This window comes from Poecilia reticulata, chromosome 2, assembly GCF_904066995.2.
Source record: "Poecilia reticulata chromosome 2, P_reticulata-male-v2, whole genome shotgun sequence".
NCBI classification, from domain to species: domain Eukaryota; kingdom Metazoa; phylum Chordata; class Actinopteri; order Cyprinodontiformes; family Poeciliidae; genus Poecilia; species Poecilia reticulata.
In genome coordinates, this window is record NC_088831.1 from 13,030,490 (window position 1) to 13,053,045 (window position 22,556).

Below are 22,556 nucleotides of genomic sequence, written 5' to 3' on the forward strand. Positions count from 1 at the left end.
GCGGCTCCCGGCTGCAGCAGGACAAACATTGGTTCTGTCTGTTTGCCGTTGCTGTGAAGAAGCGCTCGGGCCCAACATCAGTGGGCTACTTTATTTTATTTATTTTTTTCCTGCGTGTGGCGCTCAGTGGGAAGAACAAGGCTCTGACACAGTCGGGGTGACGGAGTTCAGGTTTGTTTGGTAGAACAATGTGAACATTTTTACATAAATGCTCCGACCCTGACGGTACGTGGTTGTGTCAAACAGCCAAGCTCAAGGTCATAAATGAGCTTTTATCGTCAAATAGTCTGGTCTACGTGGAGCAAACGCAGTGGAGACAGAAAAATAACCTGGGTTTGATTGATTTCTGACACATTTCAGGTGATAATTGGCAAAAACAAAATCTTACCAAGTATTTTTGGTCTAATTTCTAGTGCAAATATCTTTGAAATAAGACAAAACTAACTTACAATTAACTTTTCAGTAAGATATTAGAGTTTGATTTCTTTTATATTGATTTTAGGAAAAGTACAAGTTTCACCAACAGTCTTTTCACTGTTGTCTGGCAGCCAGCAGTATTTGTTTTTTTTATATCAATATTCAATAATTATTGGCTTAAAACAAGCTACTATATCTTACTTCTAAGATTTTTGGCTTATTTCAAATGTACTAAGATATATGCAAATGTTTTTATTTTATTTTTGCAGTGAATCTCCTATTTTCTTCATCATTTTCATCTAAAATGCTTTAGGAAGTCTGGAAAACCTTTAATCATTAAAAGGTCAACACATCCTGGCTCCTTGGATTAAAGTTTTTATGAAATTGTAGCTGGTCTGAAACTTTTGCACATAAAGAATCAACAGGTTTCAGTTTTACAATCACATTTGATGCTCAGTTGAGCCAAAATTTAACAGCAAACTTGTCAAAAGGGAAATCTGGACCAATTCAACTAAAACTGAGCAGGAAACATGTTTGCCCTCCATCTGGTTAAAAATCTAGAAAATATATTTAAAAAATATAAAAACATTTTGTTTATTTCTAAATGTACCAAAAACACAAGGCTGATCAGCAAGGCTTCACTCTTTACTAGGAGAATACGCCTGTTGTAAACCATTAGCAGAAGCTAATGCTAACACGCTAGCTTCGGTTCTGCTAATATCTATTTATATAAGTTGATCACCAATGTAATTTTGATGCTATAATCTACATGTTCCATAATTCCCTTAAATTATTGTAGGTAAATAAAATTTCTGGGGGAAGAAAAGAGGGAATGTGTGGACAGGAAACAGAACTGCTGTCTTCACACACTTCAAAATAAAAGCATATTTACAAAACTTCAACAGGGATGTCAAACTTTAAACAGCTAAGTAAATTAGATTTAGAATTGGTCCAGAAAAATTATTTTAGGAGAAGCTAAGTGCCCTAAATGTTTTCAGAGTTAGCAAAAGTGCTAAGTGGCTAAACAAAACATTAGCTCCAATATTAATCAACAATATTTCAGTTAGGAAAAAGGTCCTGAAAATTGGCTGTCAAGTAAAATTTAAAGACTTGGATCTGGTCTAAGAATATAAACAGCAAACCGGAAAGACAAAACTGGACCAATTATCCAAATAAAATGTCAATAATTAAAACACTTTTCTGGAAAATGTGGACTTTTTAGCTACATTTCTCATCTCCACATATATTTTATTCTGAATTTCTGGTCCTAAAATGTTAATTTCTCAAGTATCAGACTTTTGAGAAACCTGACTGTAAAAAACAAAAACCTTACCAAGTATTTTATCTTAATACACTTAATTTAAGACAAAACTAACTTACAAGTAAGTTTTCAGCGGAGCTTGTTTTAAGTCAATAATTCCTTAATATTGATTTTAAAAAGTTCTAGTTCCACTGGCAGATATAAGACATGTTTCCATGTTACAGATGAAACAATCTGCCAATAGAACTAGAACTTTTTCATCAATATTAATGAATTGTTGACTTAAAACAAGCTGAGAGGTTATCTTTTAGTTAGCTTTGTCTTATTTTGAAATTTCTTGGTAAGATTTTTGAATTTGGGGTTACATTTTAAGCAGAAACCCTGAATAAAACAGCAGATTAAACTGCGTCTTGGTGAAGGTAAGAGACAGAACATTAAGGTTTTACGGCGTAGTTTGGTATCATGGATGTTTTGCTTTGTGTCGTGTGATAAATGTGCCGTAGAATAGTGCCTGCTTCCTGCGGTGCACGTACTGTAGAAGCCATTAGTGCACTTTATGGCTGTGTTGTAGCCTGTAGTGCTCACGCTGTTGACTGTTGAGTCTGGTTAACGTGTGCGACAGCTGTGTTAATGAATGAATAGGACACGCTGCTGCCTCTCGCCGCGCCGGGACTCATACAGTAGCGCACAGAGAGCTGTTGTAGCCTATAGAAACGGCGGCATAATAGTCTGAGCTGTGCTCCAGGAGGAGGAAGACAGCGCAACTCTGTAGTGGTCGTCATCGCGCGCAGACGAGGCCGTCCTCCTCCAGCTGCTGCTGGGAGATGATTCGGGTCAGCGCGGGCCGCTCGGAGGGGAGGGTGGCGAATCAAGGGGGCGATTGTGTCTGGTGCCAGTCAGTCGTAATTAAGAGCAGGATCAGGGGGTGGACATGCACACGCACACACCAGGACTTGCGAAGAATAAAAAAAAAAAAAATCACGTAAACACACACATTCACGTAGACATAAACAGGGACGACCACGCTTAAGCCTCCATAGAGAGCAGCTCACCTGAAAATAATGGCTGCGAGGGGCAGCAGGGGATGCAAATGAGGCCGGAGGTTAGCGTGGGAAAAATGGAGCGGGGTAGCCTGGGACTAGGTGATCCTGCGGGCAGGGGGCCGGCCTCAGGAGGGGCCTTTGTTTCCAGCCTCCGTTTAAAAATACCCAACCTACACCTCCTCCTTTCCTCCTCCTCCTCCATCCCCCTCTCCTCTATCACCTCCCCTGCCCTCCCAGCCCAGGCCAAGCCGCAGAGAAAAGCAGAGATATATGGTTTGTTTAACAAAGAGAGAGGTGTGTGTGTTTTGGTGTGTGTGTTCGCTTTGTTTTTTTTTGTTGTTTTTTTTGCCATCTGAAGAGACAAATCTGGTTTCAAAGAGCTATATCTCAGTCTTTGTTAATTCATAGCAGGTTTCAAATTGGCAAACATTTTGATAATTTAGCTTTGAATTTCAACAAAGTACAGATTGAGTTCATACTGAACTATTAAATGTTTCTTAAATTGAGTTTAATTTTACTAAAACATCTTTATGATCAGTATCAGGGTCCAAGCACTCAGCCTTGAGGATCTCCTTGTGATCAAAAATGCAAAATGTTCTATTTTACCTTTTTTTAGCTGAACCATTTTGAAAAACTAGATTTTTTTTGTCCCATATAGTTAACACCTAACCTGATATCCTCATATTGTATATTAAATGTGGTATTTTGTAATAGAGATGATTAGAAAATGAGTGTTAATAATCTGTTGATAATGTGGATCTACAAGAAGGTCTAACATCTAAACAAATTAATCAATAATATTCATAACAATCAATAGTGATAATCGTTTGTCCTTCTGGTTTCTAGTTCCACCAAAACAAAATTACCGACTGTACTTGTTGCCAAAGCTTTAACAGAAATATCTAGAGCTTCTTGAATGATTAGATTAGCTCGATTATTAAAATTCCTCGAGGCAAATTAAATTAGATAAAATTAAATGTTTTATTATTTAGCGCTCCGTGTTCCAGCAGGAAGATTATTTATGTTGCCCAGCGCTCCCACTTCCGGTTTCGAATGCTAACAGCTAGCAGCATATCGTCCAATTTTCAAGTTCAAACCGGGGGGATTTTATTGATTACTGATAACGTTCAGGGTTTTATCGTTTTTCGGGGATCAATAAGCATTGTTAAAATCGCGGCGGGTGGAGCGGATGGACCGAACCCGGATGCACCTGCTGCTTAGCGTAAGTGTAGCTTCACGGACGAACAGGAACAATGCATTTAATACCGGAGGTGACGTTTCTACATTACTGTAGAAACAATTACGAGTCTTACGTAATCAGAAGTAGCAGAATTTCACTGGATAATTCATAGTTTTTTGCTAATCTAAATTTCTCTTTTTGGTTATAGCAGATGCGAAGAAACCAAAAACTATAAATGACGGGGAAAAGTCAGAGTTCAACTGTTAAATTAGTTGACGGTAGATAAAAACATTAACTCAAAAGTGAAATAGATATTTTTTTTAGAAGTATCAATGTTAGCCTACTACTTTATTATTAAATTGAATATATTTTCCTATTTTTGTACAGTTTTTGTCCAAGTTGACTTAGAAATTGAGCTGTTAATGGCAGGGCTGCCATTTTTTAAATTTGATTACTTGATTAATAGTTGGAATAATCAATACGTTACTTGATTACTAAAGTAATAGTTTACTGTTTCCCTTCTTCTTTTCATAAATTGCATATTCCTGTAACTAATTACTTAATATGTAGATAACGTTGTTATATTTTAATCGTCCAAACTTCTTCTACTAATCTGGTTTCACCAGGAGAAAAATCACAGCAATAAAAATGAGTTAATTTCAATTTATATTATTTTCCACTGAAATTCAAAGGTCTTAATGCTTTTTCTCTTCCTGTTTTCATGAATTGTGTTTTTATCCATATTTGCTGATGCTGATGATATTTGTTGAAAGTGTCTCACTAAAGCTCGAGTGGATAATCTGCTGGTCAGTCACTTTTGCGATCTGAATGTCTTAAATGAAGCTCTTCATGTTCTAATCGGGTTCTTTTCGTCTTTTCCCCGGTTCCTCTCCTCCGCCTGCCTCTTCACTCCAAAGCAGGTAAGCACTTAACCTCCGCCTCCGCCTGCATGCTGCAGTGTGTAAACATCACCTGCGTTACCTCCTTACATGCACAACTCATCTTTTCGTGTAACGCGTGCAGCGGGGTGGCGCACATTCAAACCTGATGAAAGCTACAAACGTTGCTTTGTGAACAACACATTCTCATAAATATTCAGGGAGTTGGAGCTGTAAAAGTGCGTGTGAGGGGGAGAAACCCCTCCGATCGAGATGTTGAGAGGCGGTGTAAGTGTTGCAACCTGTTTCTGATTCCCCACCGCTGCAGTACCTCTTTCTTAATTATTATTTATCAGCATTACCTCCAGTCTGCCTCGCCTCTTCAGATGAGGCGCTTTTCCTCAGCTTTCACTCATCAAAGTTTAATCCAAGCCCATGTTTTAGTTTTTTCAAATAAAGCACACTTAAAAAATTTAGATGCAAATTATTTTGCATTATTCATGCCTCCTCCCAGTCCTTGTAGATTTAAACATTTCCGAGGCCACCTTGATTCGAGTAATTACCTAGGCTACAGCCAGCTCTGTCATGAATAAGGTATTTCCTACAAGCAGGAGTACGCGCCTGATGAGCTTTTAAAGTGGCTGTACACTGGACTTGTGTATTGCTTCTTACACATGAGTGACTGGAACATGCACCGCAATCGCTCTCAGGTGGGGTGGAGCGGAGCGGAGGCAGAGGGAGTGACAGGCAGGCAGCACTCTCACTTCATGAACTGAAGGCCTGCAGGTCTCTGCTGTCTGTCTGCTCGGTCAGCTCCCCTCAGGCTGCAGCTTCAGGTCTGCAGGAGGAGCCAACAGGGTGGGAATAAGTAAATCCTGATGTTTAGGTTACATTAAAATCCTCCTTTTGGATTTGTTGTGTCGCCACAACTGGTTAGCCCAGAAAATTGATCAGATTAAAAATGCAAAACCCTTCATGACGTGTTTATCGGTGAAAACAGGAGTTTGTTGGTTTCTATTTTGTTAGGAGCCAATCAGAATCATTTCAAGGGCCACGAATGGCCCCCGAGCCGCACTTTGGACACCTCAGGCTTAAACTAATGAATGTTCTTTTAGAGGAAATACAGAAAAATGTATATAAAATATAGATGATTTTTTTTATCAATTTGATTTGATATTGCAGAAATTTATTAAAATATTATCTTCTTATTTTTTTATATGTTTCATATAACAAATGTTTTGCATCTTGAACCTTTCTCTATATTTTACATTTATTTATTTACATTTATAGTGTTTCGTATCGTAAAGCTATATTTATTATCTAATTCATTTTTAAAAATGAACTGCAAACATTTAAGTGGTTCAAAAATCAAAATATTTTGTATCAAACTGATCTAATTCAAGTCAAATCTTTTCAGTTTTCATGTGAATTTGTAATTCAGTGTGAATTCCTTTCTTAGGTGAAAATAGTCGCACTGATTTGCTGAACTACCTGAGTCTCACCTTCTTGTTTCTCCTCCTTCAGCGTTTTGAGTCTTTATCCTCTTCACTTTTCTAAAGCGTTTCAGATTTGAGCAGCTTAATGCTCACCTTTAAGCCGGCGGCTTTGAAATCTTTCTCTTTTCATCCGCACTTTACCTTGAAAATCCTTGTGAATCGCACCTGGCTTTGTTGGGCAAACAGCCGCTCTCCTCCTGTCGACTCTGAGCGAGGAGCGTTTTTATTCAGCCGCGTTTCGCTAAGCGACGTCTGCACGGAGCAGGGAAATGAGCATCAGGTGATAATTAGATTCTCAAATTTATTCATAGCGTTTTAGGAGTGAAACTTCCTCCTGTCCACTCTGCTACCTTCGCAGAAAACGCTCGTTTCTGCGTCTTGTTGTACCTCTAAGTGCCGACTCACCTTCAGTCGGGACAAAGACGAGGAGTATCGATTCGCAGATCAAAGCTGCCACATTTCACCCTCCGCGTCCTTTTAGTTATACCACATGTTTTGTTTAAACATCAGAAATTATCTGGAGAGCGACCCTGAGTGCAAGGAGGGGAGTGTTTTTCTGCGGGAACGGGGAACAAAGCGAGGTTCAGATGAGAGAGAAATAATGCAGCTGTGGCCTACAAGCAGGGGGAGGAAAAACAAAGTAGTTGACTCGGCGACTCCATCATCTTTACTACCCAGCAGAAGAATTAATATTTAAACATTCTAATAATGTAGCTCGCCTTGCATGCACTTTTAAGCAAAGCAACAATATTTTTCACCTGGGGTAACACAATGATTTTTCTTCCTGCTGTGCACAATTTCCCTTTCTGATGATCTCCTCCAAGCCTCCCACCTCCACGCTGCAGCCCGGCGCCGTGCGTCCCCCCCCCCAAACCCGTTTTGTGATTTCCACCTTATTTTTCACCCCACAAGAAAAGAAAAGAGAAGAACAAAATATTCATGGAGATAAATATTGAAATGAATTATCCCTGTATATGAGCAGAGGCCACGGCTGTAGGAATGCACAATGTGTTCCCTCGAGGAGCAAGCAGTGATTCATAAAATCGAACCTGTTTGAAGGAGGTGTGAGGGGAGGAGAGGGAGGCAGCAGAGGACAAACTTCAGGTTTTTTCAGATGCTTTGTTTATTTCACCGCTTCTGCTGTGGAGACACTGCAACCTTTTCCCATTTTCATTCCATAAACTTGTTTTATTCTGTCACTACATGGTAATTTAGCACAGAGAAACGACTCCCGTCGTTTATTTTCCTTCCCCTGCCATACCTTTACGTTTCAGTTTAGATGGGACAAAATATTTTTGACCGTTTATATTCTTACTAATCCTTCTTTTACAAAAGCAAAGCAATACATAGTTGATTTCATCAGTCAGGATGTGAATTAATAATGAAAAATATTGTTTCTTTTACTCGTTCTGATGCTTTTCAGCACTTTTAAGCAGTTTTAGCTGTTTCGCTTGACGTAGATATTTATCTCGTTTAGCTTGAATCAGCAAAATGAAACTCAAATGAATAAATCAAGCAGCATTTTTGTGTTAAAAACTTATATTACACATTAAAATATCTGTTTAACAAAACAGGTTTGACTCAATTCTATTAAATTTTGCACAATTAATAGAGTTTGTACAAACATAAAATGCTTTAGATCTTTGGAAGCTAACAGTTAGCTTAGCTTATTTTTGATTGCTGTGTTTTAGTCAAATAATCCAACTCAAGATTTTACCTCAATTTTTGGTTTTACTTTTAATTATGTAGGAATTAAAATATATTTTAACATACTTGATCATTTTTAGCTTAGTTATTTGACTCATGTTAGCTTAGCATGCTAGCTATGTTAGCTTAGCTAGTTCTTAGCTTGATTAGCTTGACTGACTTGAGTCAAATACTCAAAGTAAATCTCACTAATAATAAAAAAAAAACTTTTGTATTAAATAGTATTATTATTTAGCTTAAATGTACTAGAATATTTTGTTGCTTTCTAAATGTAGGAAGTAGAAAATCAATATTTTAAAGTTAAACAGTTTAAATGATAAAATTGTATAAATTACTGCTCAGTTAAATCTGAGAAGAGTTTTTTAGATCAAATACTGTAATAGATTAAAATAGTCTAATTTAGCCAGTAAGCTTTGTTAAAAGGTAATTTTATCTGTAATTTATTATCAAAAATGGTAAACATGTTTTTTTTTGTTCACTTTGATTCATTAATGATCCTAGTGTAAAACAAAAATCCCGCTTTTCTCTGCTCACATTACATTTTTGCATCCTGTTATTCATCTGCAGATGTGCGAGAAAACAACAATAAAAGGAAAAAAAAAAACAACAACGCTTGCTATTAGCCTCAAAGGTGTAGGTAACTGCTGGCTCCCAGGGGAAAAATCCCCACAAATACGCTTTGAAAAGCAGGAGAATTATCCAACCTGTTCTTCCAGGCGCTCGGGTTAGTTTACAGTGTGTGTGTTTGTTCAGCGAGCGTCTGTGAATTCACCCTGTCAAAGCAAATGCATTACAGATGCCTAAAGGTTTTGTAATTGATCATGAAAATGAATTGCCAAGTGAGCAGGGCTAAATTGAATGACATAAATAAGAGTTATGCATCAGGCCTCGCCGCCTGGTTTTGTTTATGTGTATCTGAGCGCTGAAGGCTGCGATACGGAGGTGAGGTGGATGCTCATCTTTTAGCAGATCACAATGCCACTCAGTTATAAACCTACACACACAAGAGCAGGCTTTCTTAAAAGATCATGTCGTAAGCTGATTTCGACATCTTATGCAAGGTGCCTTGCTGGGGAAAGAATAGTTTGTCTGGTGCCTCGGGGCAGAGATTAAAGTCGACGCTAAGGTGTAGAGGCACCTTTGTGTGTGTTAAGACTCCTTTCCTTTGATACATGCTGTAACTGAGTGAAATCCAACAAGCTCACCGCTAAACGTTGCAGAACGAGGATAAAGCCCTTCCCAGCCGTTCTCACAGGTTTCAGGGTTTTGGTGGCGGATGATAGCGCGGTATCAGATGTGAGTTTTAATGAACAAGCGGACCGAACCAGAGGGTGAGAACAGCTAAAAGCAAAGTGAAACAAAGTTCATCAGGAATTAGAGGAGAAGTGAATAGGAGATTTGAATTATCTCCGGCTTCAGAATGAGTTTGTGTCGTCTCCTGGAGCCACTGTGTCCTTAAAAAAAAAATCCAAATCAGCTCCAGACAGATGGAGAGATGAGTTTGGGAACGATTCTTTCAACAGGTTCTAAGAGTGAATCAGCTGTAAAACAACCGTGTAAACTTTTAAATCAGGTAATTTGCTCTTATGCGGTTTCTCAGGACAATGGTGCCATTGAGGTGTGGGATTATATGAGTGTGGGTGTTTTTTATGTAAACCCCATGGGACCACCCCTCACTTCTTGTCCCCTCTCTCCCTGGAATGACGGCGGCCAGGAATCAACTTTTTAAACCGTAATTGATTTCCCCAAACAGAGGCCTGCGCTGCCATCCGGCATTAAAACCCCGGAGACAGGCCTGCTGTAGGATTGGCCTGCCGCTCTGAATTTGTCTCCCTTTTGCCGTCGTCCCAGGACATTAGCACAGGACTGTCAAGAATTCAGTCTAGACTGGGGTCAGGGGATTTAGCATGGTGAAGGTTGGAGCAGATGACTTTCACCAATTAGCTTAAATCCCCGGCTAATTTAAGGTACCGCTCTGGTCATATCAGCTCCTGCAGTGTTAAGTAATTTGTTATTTTGGTGCACATGCTCAGTAGAGACCCCAACCATTGATTGTTTTGGTGTTCATGCCCCTCTTTCAGTATAATCTTTACCTTTCAGCTTCATATAGCACTGATAAGTTGACAGAAATAACTACTGAGCTGATTAAAAATGATTGGAAATATGTTTTATCAATTAGTGGATTTGAGTCGTTTGAAGCAGACATTCAGGCTAATTCAGTTTTTGGAACATTGTTGAGTTAAAATTTGTGATTTTACTTGTAAATTTGGACAAAACATAGGGCAGCATTTAGTTTGTAAAATCTTATGTCTTCTTGGGTTGACTGGTTCAGTTGTGTTAGTAAAAAAAAAGGGGGAAATATCTCGTCTTAGCGTTTCAGTTTGGCTAACATTTTAGCTAATGACCCAAATTTAACCTAAAATTGGTGGATTTACCAAAACATTTACATTTAGTAAGAGATTAGGTTTGTTTTGATAACTTTGTGAACTATGGGGCCAATCTTAACCAATACTTTTGCAAAAAAAAAGAGTGAAAACAGCTTTAAATTGTTTAATTTGCTATATTGCAAGCATGAATGTTTTTAGCTATCTGGGCTCACTGACTACACAAATTTAAACAAATTCAGCATTATAGTTTGGTCAACCAAATGGAAAAATGCAGCTAGCATTATCTGGCCTTAAAGGTTGCATTCCACCAAAGCAATGAAGTTCCTTTGTGGTTTTGAGCTCATGTATAATCTAATGTGCTAGAGCTGCAGTTAGCATACTGTGAGCATGTTTCATGGCATCGAGTTGCATTTTGATTCCTTTAAGTCAAAGTAGTTAAAGAGCGTGCACAATGTGTTCCCGAGGAATGCAGCGAGACGGCGCGCAGCTATTTCAGTCGCCGCGCTGCAAACGTGTCCGGACGCCCATCTGGTCCGAATCAATCAGATCCCGTCCCCATGCCAGAGGTCTCCACAGGTCCCCCAGCTGTAATAATACGTCCCGGCTTCATCAAGAGCTCACCTCGGACTTCGGGTCACTCCCGACATAGATGACCCGACACCTGGGGGAAAAGCGGACCCAGACGAGAACTTGAGTTAAAGAACGAATCCAGTCCTCTCCTAACCAGTTGAACAAGCAAACCCCGACAGTTCGGTCTCGCTCGGTTTGCCAGGAAGCTAAAAATAAAACCCGTTTGATGTTGAAACTAGATCAATGCATCAGCTGGCCTCAAGAAACTGCAATCTCCTCCTCAGTCTGGCTCCCTGTCTTGAGCCATGATAGTGAGGCTGTGGCTCTTTTTCTTAGAATAACACAAACCAGAATCTTTGGATTTAGTTTGGCTCCGAAACCGGCCGCATTTTATGCACAAAAATATCGACCCAAACTACCACCTTTGCAGACTTGGCTTTGAAAGTCCAAATTCTGCATCCAGGGTTGTTTCGAATCTGGCTTCACCTCTTGTGGCCAGAAGGTTGGCTTGCTCTTTTGGCCATCAGCGGTCTCAACCACAGGGCAGCGACCCGGTTGCTCTTTTTTAGAGGTGTTGGAGGCGCAAGTGCAGGTTGTTGGGTCTTTTTTTTTTTTTCCTCCTCTATGAGTGCAGAAGGAGACGAAGCAGGAGGAGGGAGGGAACATTCTGCATGACAATACCTACATCTGTCTGCCGTTTTGTTCTTTGTCATATCGGGGGCTGTCTTTGTGGCAGAGCGCTGTCGTGGTAACAGGAGGTTAGAGGTACGGGGTGGCGGAGGAGGGAGACTTGTGACTCAAACGCCCCTGTGACACGGCTTTTGTTGTGCTTCGATATTTGATCCTCTTAGCAGTTTGCCATGCCTCCGCCCCTTCAGTGCCGTCCACCACCACTCTTACTACTATTAGCACACTTTCACTCACTGTTTGTCCACCTTTGGGCCTTCATCCTGCCTCCACCAGGAGACTTACTTCAACTTTCACCTTCAATGCCTTCAAACTGGGTAAGACACAGGGAAAGTTTTGCCTTTTCCCTCATTCCTGCCCTCTTCTCACACTTTCAGGAGAAACAAAGTTGAGGCAGCCGGCCTCTGGAGAGACCATTACAGGCACTTTATTGTTTCAAAGCTGAGGTCATCCTTCTGCTCGGTGTAGTCGAAACAAAGGCCAAGGGTTTATTGCGGGCTCAACTGTGTGAAAGGAAACACACTTCAACATTGTTTGATTATACGGAGATAGTGGTACAGTCCACAGGACCGTCTACCACAAAATGTGGAAAAGTATAAAATTTGATTCTGGATGTTCCAACGTTTTACTCTCAAACTTCATTGTCCTACAACTTCAACCATCCTTAAAAATTGCTCCAAAAAGATCTGAAAATAAGTAGGGACCCTGTCATTTTTTGCACAATGCCCGCCAGTGCCTCATCCGAGGTGTCGAGCGTGACAGTTTGCTCGTACAGGGATGTCATTCCCTGTTTTTCCCGACATGTTGATGGGCGTCGGAGGCAGCGAGGAGGAAAAAAGGAGGGTGAAGGGCAGCGGTTGTCAAAAAATCAGGCAGGAGTACTCGTCAAGGTTTCAGTCTCTGTTTATTTGTAGGTTCTGACGTGAAAACTCGTGACCTCCATCAAAGCTTTTATCTGCTCCCACCACCGTAAAATGTAACGGTATCAGGATCGGTAATAAAGGCTCGTCAGACTCCATCGCCGTGGTCACAATGTCAGCCCCTTTTGTTTTTGATGCGGTGACCTTGATAATTGTGACGGTAATTACAATAAGTGGCCATTATATTTCAAGGTGCAGCGACCTTCATTATCCAAATCAATTTGAGTCACTATCAATTTGATAATACTCTAAATGCGTGGCTGCATGGAAGATGCACACTCGGCACGGCTGTCGTCTGCCGTATAATGGAATGCTATTATTGAGATTGAGCCGCCCTCCTCCCTCAGCCGCAGCAGCAATCAATATTAACAGCTTGTAAAAAGTACGGCAAAAGATTGGCCCCCTCCCCTCGATAAATGGGAAGAGAGGCTTAAACAAAGTGCAGCCGGCAGGTGGATATTTCAAGTTGTACTCTTTGCTTTGAGTTGTTGACGGTGGAAAATAGTGCATAGAATCTAAACGTTTAAATTGGCACTTGTTTCAGAATAATTAGCGCCGTCTTCTGGAGGCTAAAGCTAATGGCTAGTCCAAGAGCGATGAAGGCCAAAGCAGGTTTGGACACGGTGCGTCACTGATAATCTTCCTGTGTGAAACTTTTCTACTTTCATTTCTATGCTAATGTTCGTCAGCCTCTTGAGAACGACGGCCCAAAGCTAAGAGGATGATGGTTAATGAGACGGCGTTCGCATAAACTGGTGCAATATTTTAGAGATTTGAAGTTGTTTGACGACGGAGGAAGTTCAGTTTGGTGGTGACTGCAGAGGAATGTGGTTCTCAATTTGGTTCAAGTGAACTCTGGTGCATTTGGCAACAACAAAAGCAGGAAGCAGACTACAGTGCAGGGCATTCTGGGTACAAACAAACGCAAGAGTCTAGCGGTTAGTCATTGACTAAACTACTCCATTTCGTCTACGTTTTCTGAAGAAGGAAGTTGCGCTTTGGCGTCGTTTCCTTCAGTGGCTCTTTGGTCTCCAATCATAAGAAGTATAAACGGATTCCTGCTCCAACACAACTGAATCAAATGACTGGATTACATCTAAATGGCAAAAGTCACTGACATTAGATCTTGAGGACAAGCGTTGGAGATGCAGATGCTCCCATCAGCAGTCGTCACTGAGTTGTTCAGATCCTTCAATCAGCTGCCAGACTTTGATATTGTGACGTTGCATCCTGTAGTGACCTGTAAAAACACAAACTGTCAGTCAACTGAGAAACTACTGCTCTACTTTGTGAACACGTGTAGCTGCTTTTCCTACACTTGCACGTTTGTTCACCTTTTCCCAGACAAGAGGCGTCTCCCGGGAGTAAATGTTAGGGAGAAGTGAGTTGCTGAGATGGGAAATGCTCACTTCAGCTTCACTCTGGAGGTTTGCCAGGCCTTGCAGGGCTTGGGGAGATCTGTATTCATGGGTTTAACTGCGTCGGGGGAATAAAAGCAGCTGGGGGGAAGGAGGGGGGCTTGGCTCGTGTTGGCGATCCACCTGGATTTTTGTGACCTCGGCTTGAAAAGGAGCAGGCGCCCTGGCGAAGGCGTATCTCCTGTCTGTGTAGAGCCAAGCCATGGCGCAGCCCTGACAGATTAGGCTGCTTTACAAGCCTCTTTATGCTGCAGGAAAACACACACCGAGTGAGGGGCTGTTAAATCGTGCACCTGTATTGCACTGCAGGAGAAAAAAAAAAGTGCAAACCCGGCACTTCTCCTGGCCTTGTCCGGCAGCAACGTTCGGAGCTTCTTAATAAAAACCAGACAATTGTTTGGCAGGTCTTTTGATGTATGTGCCTATTCATTGTGTATCCTCCCTGCTATCTGACAATACATGGGAGAGATTGTTTTCTTGAAACAGACCTCCCTGTTCCCTACATCTTCCGGCTGAAGGATGATTCTTGAGGCCTGATTTACCGTCCGGGTATCGAGTGAGCTGCAGATATAATTAATGGCGACCCTGATTGTCCGTCTAAAGGATCTGGTTGCAAAGCAGGTTAGCGGGTGAAGCATTTCAGCATGCAGCGAGTTTGTTTTGGTGTGCATTATTTAGGATTACAAGCAGCAGAGCAGCTCATAAAAAAACAACAATTATTTCAGTGACCTCATTGTCACCCGCTGGAAAAAAAAAAGTGTAATTAGCGCATGTTTACAAGCCTGGCACACCTGCAGCTCATCTTTCGCTGTAATGTTTGCCTTCAAGAAGCCAGGCGGCTGCCAGCCACTGTCACCGGCTGCCACTGAGAGAAAACGGGAAAACAGAGCGAGGGGTGAAGTAGAAGAAGAAGAACTGTGTGTGCCATTCTTCCAGAAATCTGACTGGCTTAATGTGCATGTGAAGAAATGGGCTTTTACATGGGTGTACAATAGAGACTACATTACTGACACAGTAGCCTCATTATATCCCCGACGCCTACCTTCTGCCCCGCACTGGTTTACTCACTCCTAGCTCTTATTGTTGGGGTATAATGGCGCTCGGGCATTTCTGAAATTCCCTCATTATTCAGCTTATTAAGGCTGCACCAACTCGATAATCGCGCCGCGTTACGTGTCAAAGGGGGCGGCGGGCGCGGGGGGGCCGGCGAGGGTGCTGATTTGCCGCATTTTGTAAGGCAAAGACGAGGCTGTGAGCTCAATCCTGCACGCGTGCGGCGCAGGCGGGGAGGAAACCGTAAACACAGGCGAGACGGAGCACACCTGAGAGGACAGACACGCTGTGCAGGCGGCAGGAATGTTTGATTTTACCGTTTATGACCTGAAAACATGCAGAACGTTCCTCACTACACAAACCTCAGGTGGTCAAAGCTTGTTGCTCAACATTTGTTTTACAAATTGTACTGTGAAAACAACAAATTTCACCAAGTGTTACTGGTCTATTGCAGGCTTTAAATAAGTTTAACTGAGATAAATGAGCTTTTCTAAATCAATAATTCCTTAATATTGATTAAAAATAAACTGCTAGGCAGATTATTTCACTTATATCAACACATTTTTACTGTTTCCTTCAATGTTAATGAATTATTGATTTACAAAAGCTCCTTTATCTTGCAGAAAACTTACTTGTAATTTAGTTTTGTCTTATTTCATGTGTGCTAATTTATTTGCACTAGAAATTAGACCAAAAATACTTGGTCAGATTTAAAGGTTTTCACCACTTTTTGTTTGTCTATCAGCAAACTTTATGCTCCAAAAAGCCCTGCTAACCGTATGGGGAGCTGCTAGTCAAATAAAAAAATGTTTGTTTACATCTTAAAATCTAAAAACTGTAGGTGCACTGATTGCAGTTTTCCAATTTTGGTCAATTTTATGGTCTAAAAGTCACTAAATGTAGCATCAGAGTCACAAAGTTTGCACTTGCCTGTCAGTCAGTTTCTCCCTCACAGCTGATTTAATATCAATTTTCCTTCTGAGTTTCGACCGATTGCCAAAAATTAAAGGAATCAGAGCCGATTTATAGGAGTAGAAAGAGCCACAGGTTACGCAGCAGTACAATCTGAACAAATGTATTAAAGTTGTTGGTTTCTGTTGTGAATAGTTGCACCAGGCTCAGCGAACGTCTCTGTGGGATAGAATAGACACCCACCATAACTGTTTACCCAGAAGCTTTTCCAGCTTTTGAGGCCTCCGAATCAGAAAATGGGTCACAAAGAAACAATTGCAAGCCGTCGCACAAAGAATATTTCCTCCCTCTCCTCCTTGCTCTCTCTTTCTGTCTTTAATTATTGCACATAAGCTCTCTCTCTTTTTATTTATTTTTTTGAAGAATATTCAGGGATGCCAGGAAAACGTGGCCGCCCAGGGCTGGTCGAAGCTGCATTTTGCTCTGACATGTTGTCACATAGAGAAGGAGGGGGAGGGGTGCAGAGAAATCAATTGGCAATTAAATGATACACCTTGTGTGGATGACAAGAAGCATTTGGTTGCACAGGAAGAAGTGGGTAGCGAGGGGCTTTGTAATGAAGGCCTAATGACTATTCATAAGCGATTTTCAGTCCGCCGATCCACTCGACTGGGAAGCTTCTGCCCCGGAGAGTCGGCGCTGTCACTTTCCCTCACCTCACAACGGCGCCGCGATCGACGGTGTGGGATGCGAGCGAGAAATTACCCGGAAATGCGCCGCGGGCCCGTCTCGGGTCACATGCAGGCGGAGGATGATGGGTGTCGCGGATTGGGGCGACACGCATCTGGCGCAGTGGGGGAAAGAAGAATCCAAAAAACTCAGGTTTCCGTGTTTTTGTTCTTGGTTTGAATCCTGCAGATTTTGAGTGACACGAAGTCAAAGTTCAAATTGCTGTCAATGCTATGGAAAGAATAATGATTAGCACACACAAATGTTTTCTAGATAAAATTATATCTCTAAGTTTTTGTTTTTCAGTGGATACAAATTTATCTTTTTCTTCTTAGCAGTGAAAATCTGCCATCTTTTAATCTAAAAGAAAAATGAGGGAAGTAAAAATTAAATCTGCCTGCTGCCAACTATATTTTAAATTAAAAACCATTTAAATTAAAAATAATTCTGGCATTAAAAGCTTTACAGTAGCAACTTTTTGTCTCTTAATGCAGTGTTTCTCAAAGTGGGGGGCGCGGCTCGCTGGGGGGCCACAAGAAAATCCTACAAGGGCCTCGGAGAGAGAAAAAAAAATCATAAACAATTTGTTAAATTCCAACATTTGAATTATAATGTGATTTAAGAAATAATGTATTGAAATTCTCATATTTCTGATTTATCAAGCTTCTCCAGCTAGCATAGCAGGCGCAAAATAGAAAAGTTTTTGACAATAAACCAACCAAAAAAACTAAAATAAGAAGGTGCGAGGCAGCATTTATGCTAAACAAATGTAGTAATAACTAAATATGGAACCAAAGTTCGGAGAAAGTTGTGAACGGCCACCAAATGCGGCCACATTTGAGTTACGTAGCGTTAGCTAAAAGCGCTACATATAGAGAAATGAATAATCGACAGAGAAGAAATTGTGAGCAAAAGACATTAAAAATAAAAGATTGCTAAGTTTTAAAGTCTAAGTCCAGGTACTTCCAGACTTATGAACTGAATACGAGACAAATTTAAGAAGCTAACTCACGACCTTTAGCTCAGTCACTTCCTGTTAACCAGGGTCCTGATTTGTAGCTCCATCCGCTATGCAAACACGCTGCTATCTGTCTCTTATCGCCTCTGCGTCTCACCTTATCTAAGGTAAATACAATAATGTGCTTATTAGGCTCTGCTTCATGGCTACTTGGCAGCGTGTTTGCTCAGTAATGAGAGCTTGTCAGAGCAGAGAGGGGGAGCTTGTGTGCGAGGCGAAGACCCAGATACTCCTGCAGCTCTGCGGTGCAGTAATTGAATAAATCCTCGCTACCTGAGCAAGTCCGCGTGTCTCCCCTTCCTTCTTCCGGCGTCTGCTGCACGTGGCGCGCCGCCAAGCAGCTATTACATAATTAATCTGCATTGATCATCTGAATGTGGCCGGAGCTGATTGATGCACGGCTTCGCCAGACAATGAGGTGGCTTTTCGAACTCGGGTTACGGGTTGAGCGCCTAAATCGGGGGAAGCTCAGAAGAATCGGCGCGGTCCCGGCTGGGCTCCTCTGTAGGGAATTGTGAAAAGAAAAATGCAGCTTTTCTGCATCTATTTTCTTCTTCTAAATTGTCTCAAGACCTAAAACTAGGCCAGGTTTCCTCTCTTTATTTCCAGCTTTCACCACGTGCACTAAAAGCTCAAAAATGGCAACGTATATTGTCTCGTAACCTTTTATCGCTCTTTTATTAGAATAATTTACTGGTTTGGGGGAGTTGGACGTTTCCTCTCGGTGTCAACCTGGATGGCGTGTTACTGAGTGAATCACAGCTCAAATACTGCTTGGCAAAGCAAATCCAGCGCGAGGCGAGGGGACTTCATCAGCAGAAACAAGTCTGAGCTGCGTTCACCGCTGCAAAGTTTAAGCAGGAAACTACAGGAGACATTTGTGCAAGATTTAGTGCAGATTTGCAAGAAAAAGAAACAAGAAATTGAAGCAAAACTTCTAGTTTTAAGATTTTAGGTGAATTGGACGTGTTATTTGTCCCAAGCCTTCTTTTCTTTTATTGTTTTCAGAAGCAGTAAAGCACAATTTTACTTTTTTGACTTAACTAAAAGAAGATAGAACTGACTATTCTTTAAAAACGTATCGCTTTCAGCAGCTCGCTTTAAAACCATTTAGAGAACCTTTTGTAAACTGAACCCTTGATTTAAAATGAAGAAAAATCCATCTAAATGTCATAATTCGCTCAATAATTGAAATGTGATACTTTTCTTAGCTTAATTCTTAGCTTTTTCTAGCAGGATTGACTGAAATAGTTTTATTTTTTGTTCAACTCTATAATCTGGAGCACAATTGTGTCAAATTATCTTTTCAGCAGGTAGGAAAGCATCAGATTCGGGCCATATTAGCTGATGATCCAAATTCCTGCTAGCAGGAAGTTGGAAACAGTTTCTTTTTAAAGCAACAATGACAGAAGGGAGTGTTACAGTTTGTGAAGGCGGGTAAAATGAGACTTCTCGCTGATCGGCGTGTAAAACTGGAAGAGGGGAAGGGGGATCCTAACAACGATCTAACGAGGCTGGTTTTGCATTTTAATGAGCTCCAAAGCGTTAAAACTCAGCTTGTTAAACAAGAAGGGGGATCTTTGGCGACCTGGACTCTCAACTTGACCCCTGACCTTCTGGAGGTTTTTTAAAAATATTATCCACTATTTTTACTCAAGATGTTTCTAAAAATAAAGACAGATTTGGGTATTTTTGACAATCTTCACATTTTGCACAGGTTTTTAGCCTAAACTCCTTATTTACTAACTAAATGTAATGAAATACGGATGTTCAAAGTGGGGAGAGAGGCCCATTTGTGGACCCTAATGTGATTTTTTGTGGTCCTGTCCACAATTCAAGAATAAATGAGGGAAAAATCTAAGTAAAAGTATTGAATGCAATAGGAAGTGATCATCCTTTCCAAGCTTTCTAGTTTATTTATTTTGAACTATAGTTTTCTTCGATTCAGTTTTTGATCTACAATCCTGTTTCTACAAAAAAAAATCTCATAATTTGTTCAATTAAAATCATTTTCTTTACTTTATTGTTGAGTAGGTAAAAAAAAGATATATTTTTTTGCCCGTTTTTCTCCTAAAACTTAAAATTGAATAAAAACAAAACACTTTTGGGTTACGGTTTTAAAACAGCTGTGACTGAAATGAGCTTTTCAGCAGGTATAATAGCATTAGAATCAGGCTAAATTGGCCTCTTTATCCGGCTCTTCTTGCAGGACGTTGATATTCTCACTTGGTTTAACAAAATTAGCCTCAGCCACAGTCCAAACTGACCTGATAAAAGGCGGATTTTCCTGCTGGAGAGGGAGACGGCTTACCTCTCCACTCTCACGGGCTGAGCCGGGGTCAGCGCGTCGCCAGCCGCCGTCGTAGCTGAGTACTTTTAATTGAAGTAGCAGCGCCGTCATTAACATTGCTATCATTATTACAGAGCGAGTGCTTCGGATGATACTTTTGTCCCCAGCCGCCGCCGCCACTGCCCCCACCCCCAGACACCCGCACATCATTATGCAGTGGCATCTATCAGATACAGGCTTAATTAGGGCCTGTACAGCACATTAAGCAAGGGGAGTAGCCAAGCTCAAATATTTATAAGGTTGAGTATATTTATGATCTGTGTCATAATCCCTTATTGGAAGATTTTTACAAAGCAGACCCATTTCTCGTCACCGAGTCCCTCCCTTCCCCTTCGTCTTTCATACAATTAGCAGCTGAATGCATTTACGGCATGGTGAGTACCCCGTACACCAGAAAATAACTCAACTCCTTGAACAAAATAGTTACATTTTTACAATACTAAACTTTTCAAAGGATTTTATTTAAAATGTGTCCGCCTGTTTACACCTTTAAATAAACTTACCTGTTGGCTTTAAAAAGACGAGTTCAGAGGCTTTTATTTTCTTAATTCCCCCCCCCTCCTGTGAGTCAGGAGGTTAACACTCATACTATTTTTAGATCCAAGTGGCGGTGAATGGCGCTCCTCCTCATGATAACTCCTCTCGCCTCTTTTTGTTCAGGCAAAAGTATCGTCGCTGTCGTCAAGAGCCCTTCCCTTTTTACTCTCCCTCTCTCAGGCGTCTCTTCCCTTTTCTTAACTCTCGCCTTGGGAGAAACCACAAGGGTCATGTTTATTTCAAACACAAAAAACACACGCCTGTCCTTGTCCTCTCCCCCCTCATGGAGGGAGGCGGGGAGGCAGGTAAGAGCGGGTTGCAATTAGAGGGTCTCTGCTCGACTTGTTTCCTCTCTTCAGTGGCTGCTGGCGGGGGGTGAAGATGGTTTAATGAGCTAAGATTTCACAGAAATGTGTTTTTCTTAATTAATCCTCAACAATCTAAATGCAGGATGTTCTTAAATCTGTGGAAAAAAATGGCTTCCACCTTTCTACATTCGTATAGATATTAGAAAGCTGAGATTCTTGAAATTTCAAAGATTTAAAATAAATCTTACATCCACAATTTAACATAATCTTCTGCTGAAAATCTCAGAAAATTGTCACCATTCTTTCTGCTATTTTCTGTAAAAACGTGAAGACATTTTGTTTAAATGTAGCTTAAAAAACACTCAACTTTGAAGCTTTGATTTCGGCAGAAACTGGAGATTCTGAGTACTTTAAACCTCCAACATCTGGTTTGTTGCAACTGAACCAAAATGGCAACTTCAGTCCAAAACGTCCCACTTCCTGGTTGCTGCAACGTTCAGCTGCCTGAGTTTGTTGTAAGTCTCTTGGAGAAAGATGTTTGGATCAAAAGCTGCTGTTCTATTTCTGAAACGGCTCTGACATATAACTTTTCACGACAAAACGTTTAAAGTACGTCTTGTGCATGGATTTTGGTCTAATTAAAGTTTGTAGCAGTGATCTAACGGTGACGTATTCACCACCAAACCTTCGAGTTTGTACAATGCACTCCTTGCTTTTTAATGAGGGAAAGGAACCACAAAATTTCATTACTCCTTTCTGCTGCTCCAGTACTCTTAGTTCTTACTGCTTATTGAAATGAAGGGTCAAACGTTCGTACCTCTGTGTGCAGCGGAGTTCGGGTCATGTTGTGTGGGCTGCAGAGTCGTAGTTGGAGTACTTTAGGAGGGGGAGTTTTATGTTGTTTTGCCATATGTTTGCCAGAAAAATGTGTCAGAGTGAGAACGATGGAGGAAGGGAGGCGAGTGTTGAGTCATGTTTTGATTTCAGCTGATGTTGGGACCTTGAGAATGATGTCAGGCTGCAGAAGCTTCTGAAGGAGGAAACACTGACGAACCAAAAAGGGAACTTGGTAGAAAAATTCACATTTTGCACATTTTTGTGCTTCCATTTGGGTCTAAAAACAGCCCAGACATTTTTTTCAAATTTTGTCAATTAGTCAATGTTTCTTGAACCCGTTACCTAGCAACCCCAGCATAGCCGCGCCCGTCACCTAGCAACCCAAGCAGAATTCCAAAACGTTTGGTCAGCTGGTTTTACTGCTGTACAATGACTGCTGGAAAAGACAACTGTTTTGTTGTCGACTTCCCATCCAGAAACCACTTGCTGCGTTCCTGTTGGTTGTGGAGGAGGCTCCACTTGTGCTATTCAAAGACATTCGGTTGAATAATTGCACGTATGTTTTTAGATGTTTTCACATGCAAGTGTAAAAATCGAGTGGAGAGCTTTTTTAAATTTAAAGTGACAGCGCATTCTGAAAGAAGCTCAAAAGAGGTAATTTGATTATGTAAAATGTGTTTTATTTATTTAGCCCATAGACCTAGCATAACCTGTTCAAGGAAGCATAATAGGATCCCTAATTGTATTACTGTAGTGCTGTATGAAGAAATATTTGTCAGTAATCTAAAAAAAAAGTTAAATGAAAACTTTAGACTCAAACTTTTATGCAAGCTGATCACATGCGATAA

The 22,556-nt window shown here is 40.9% G+C and overlaps 1 protein-coding gene across 6 annotated transcripts in view; it reads left to right on the plus strand.

Annotated features, from left to right (window-relative positions):
* Positions 1-22,556, plus strand: part of zeb2b (zinc finger E-box binding homeobox 2b) — an 80,956-nt gene that overhangs the window by 15,013 nt on the left and 43,387 nt on the right. The window contains exon 1 of one of the 6 annotated variants that reach the window (XM_081597750.1): positions 2,001-2,994. The exons of 4 other annotated variants lie outside the window; for them this stretch is intronic. In XM_081597750.1, the coding sequence (XP_081453876.1) occupies positions 2,763-2,994 (232 nt within the window). In that variant the 5' untranslated portion in view covers positions 2,001-2,762. Of the gene's footprint in view, positions 1-2,000; positions 2,995-4,754; positions 4,822-22,556 lie in introns of those variants that run through there. One more of the 6 variants, XM_081597769.1, reaches the window with a different exon arrangement.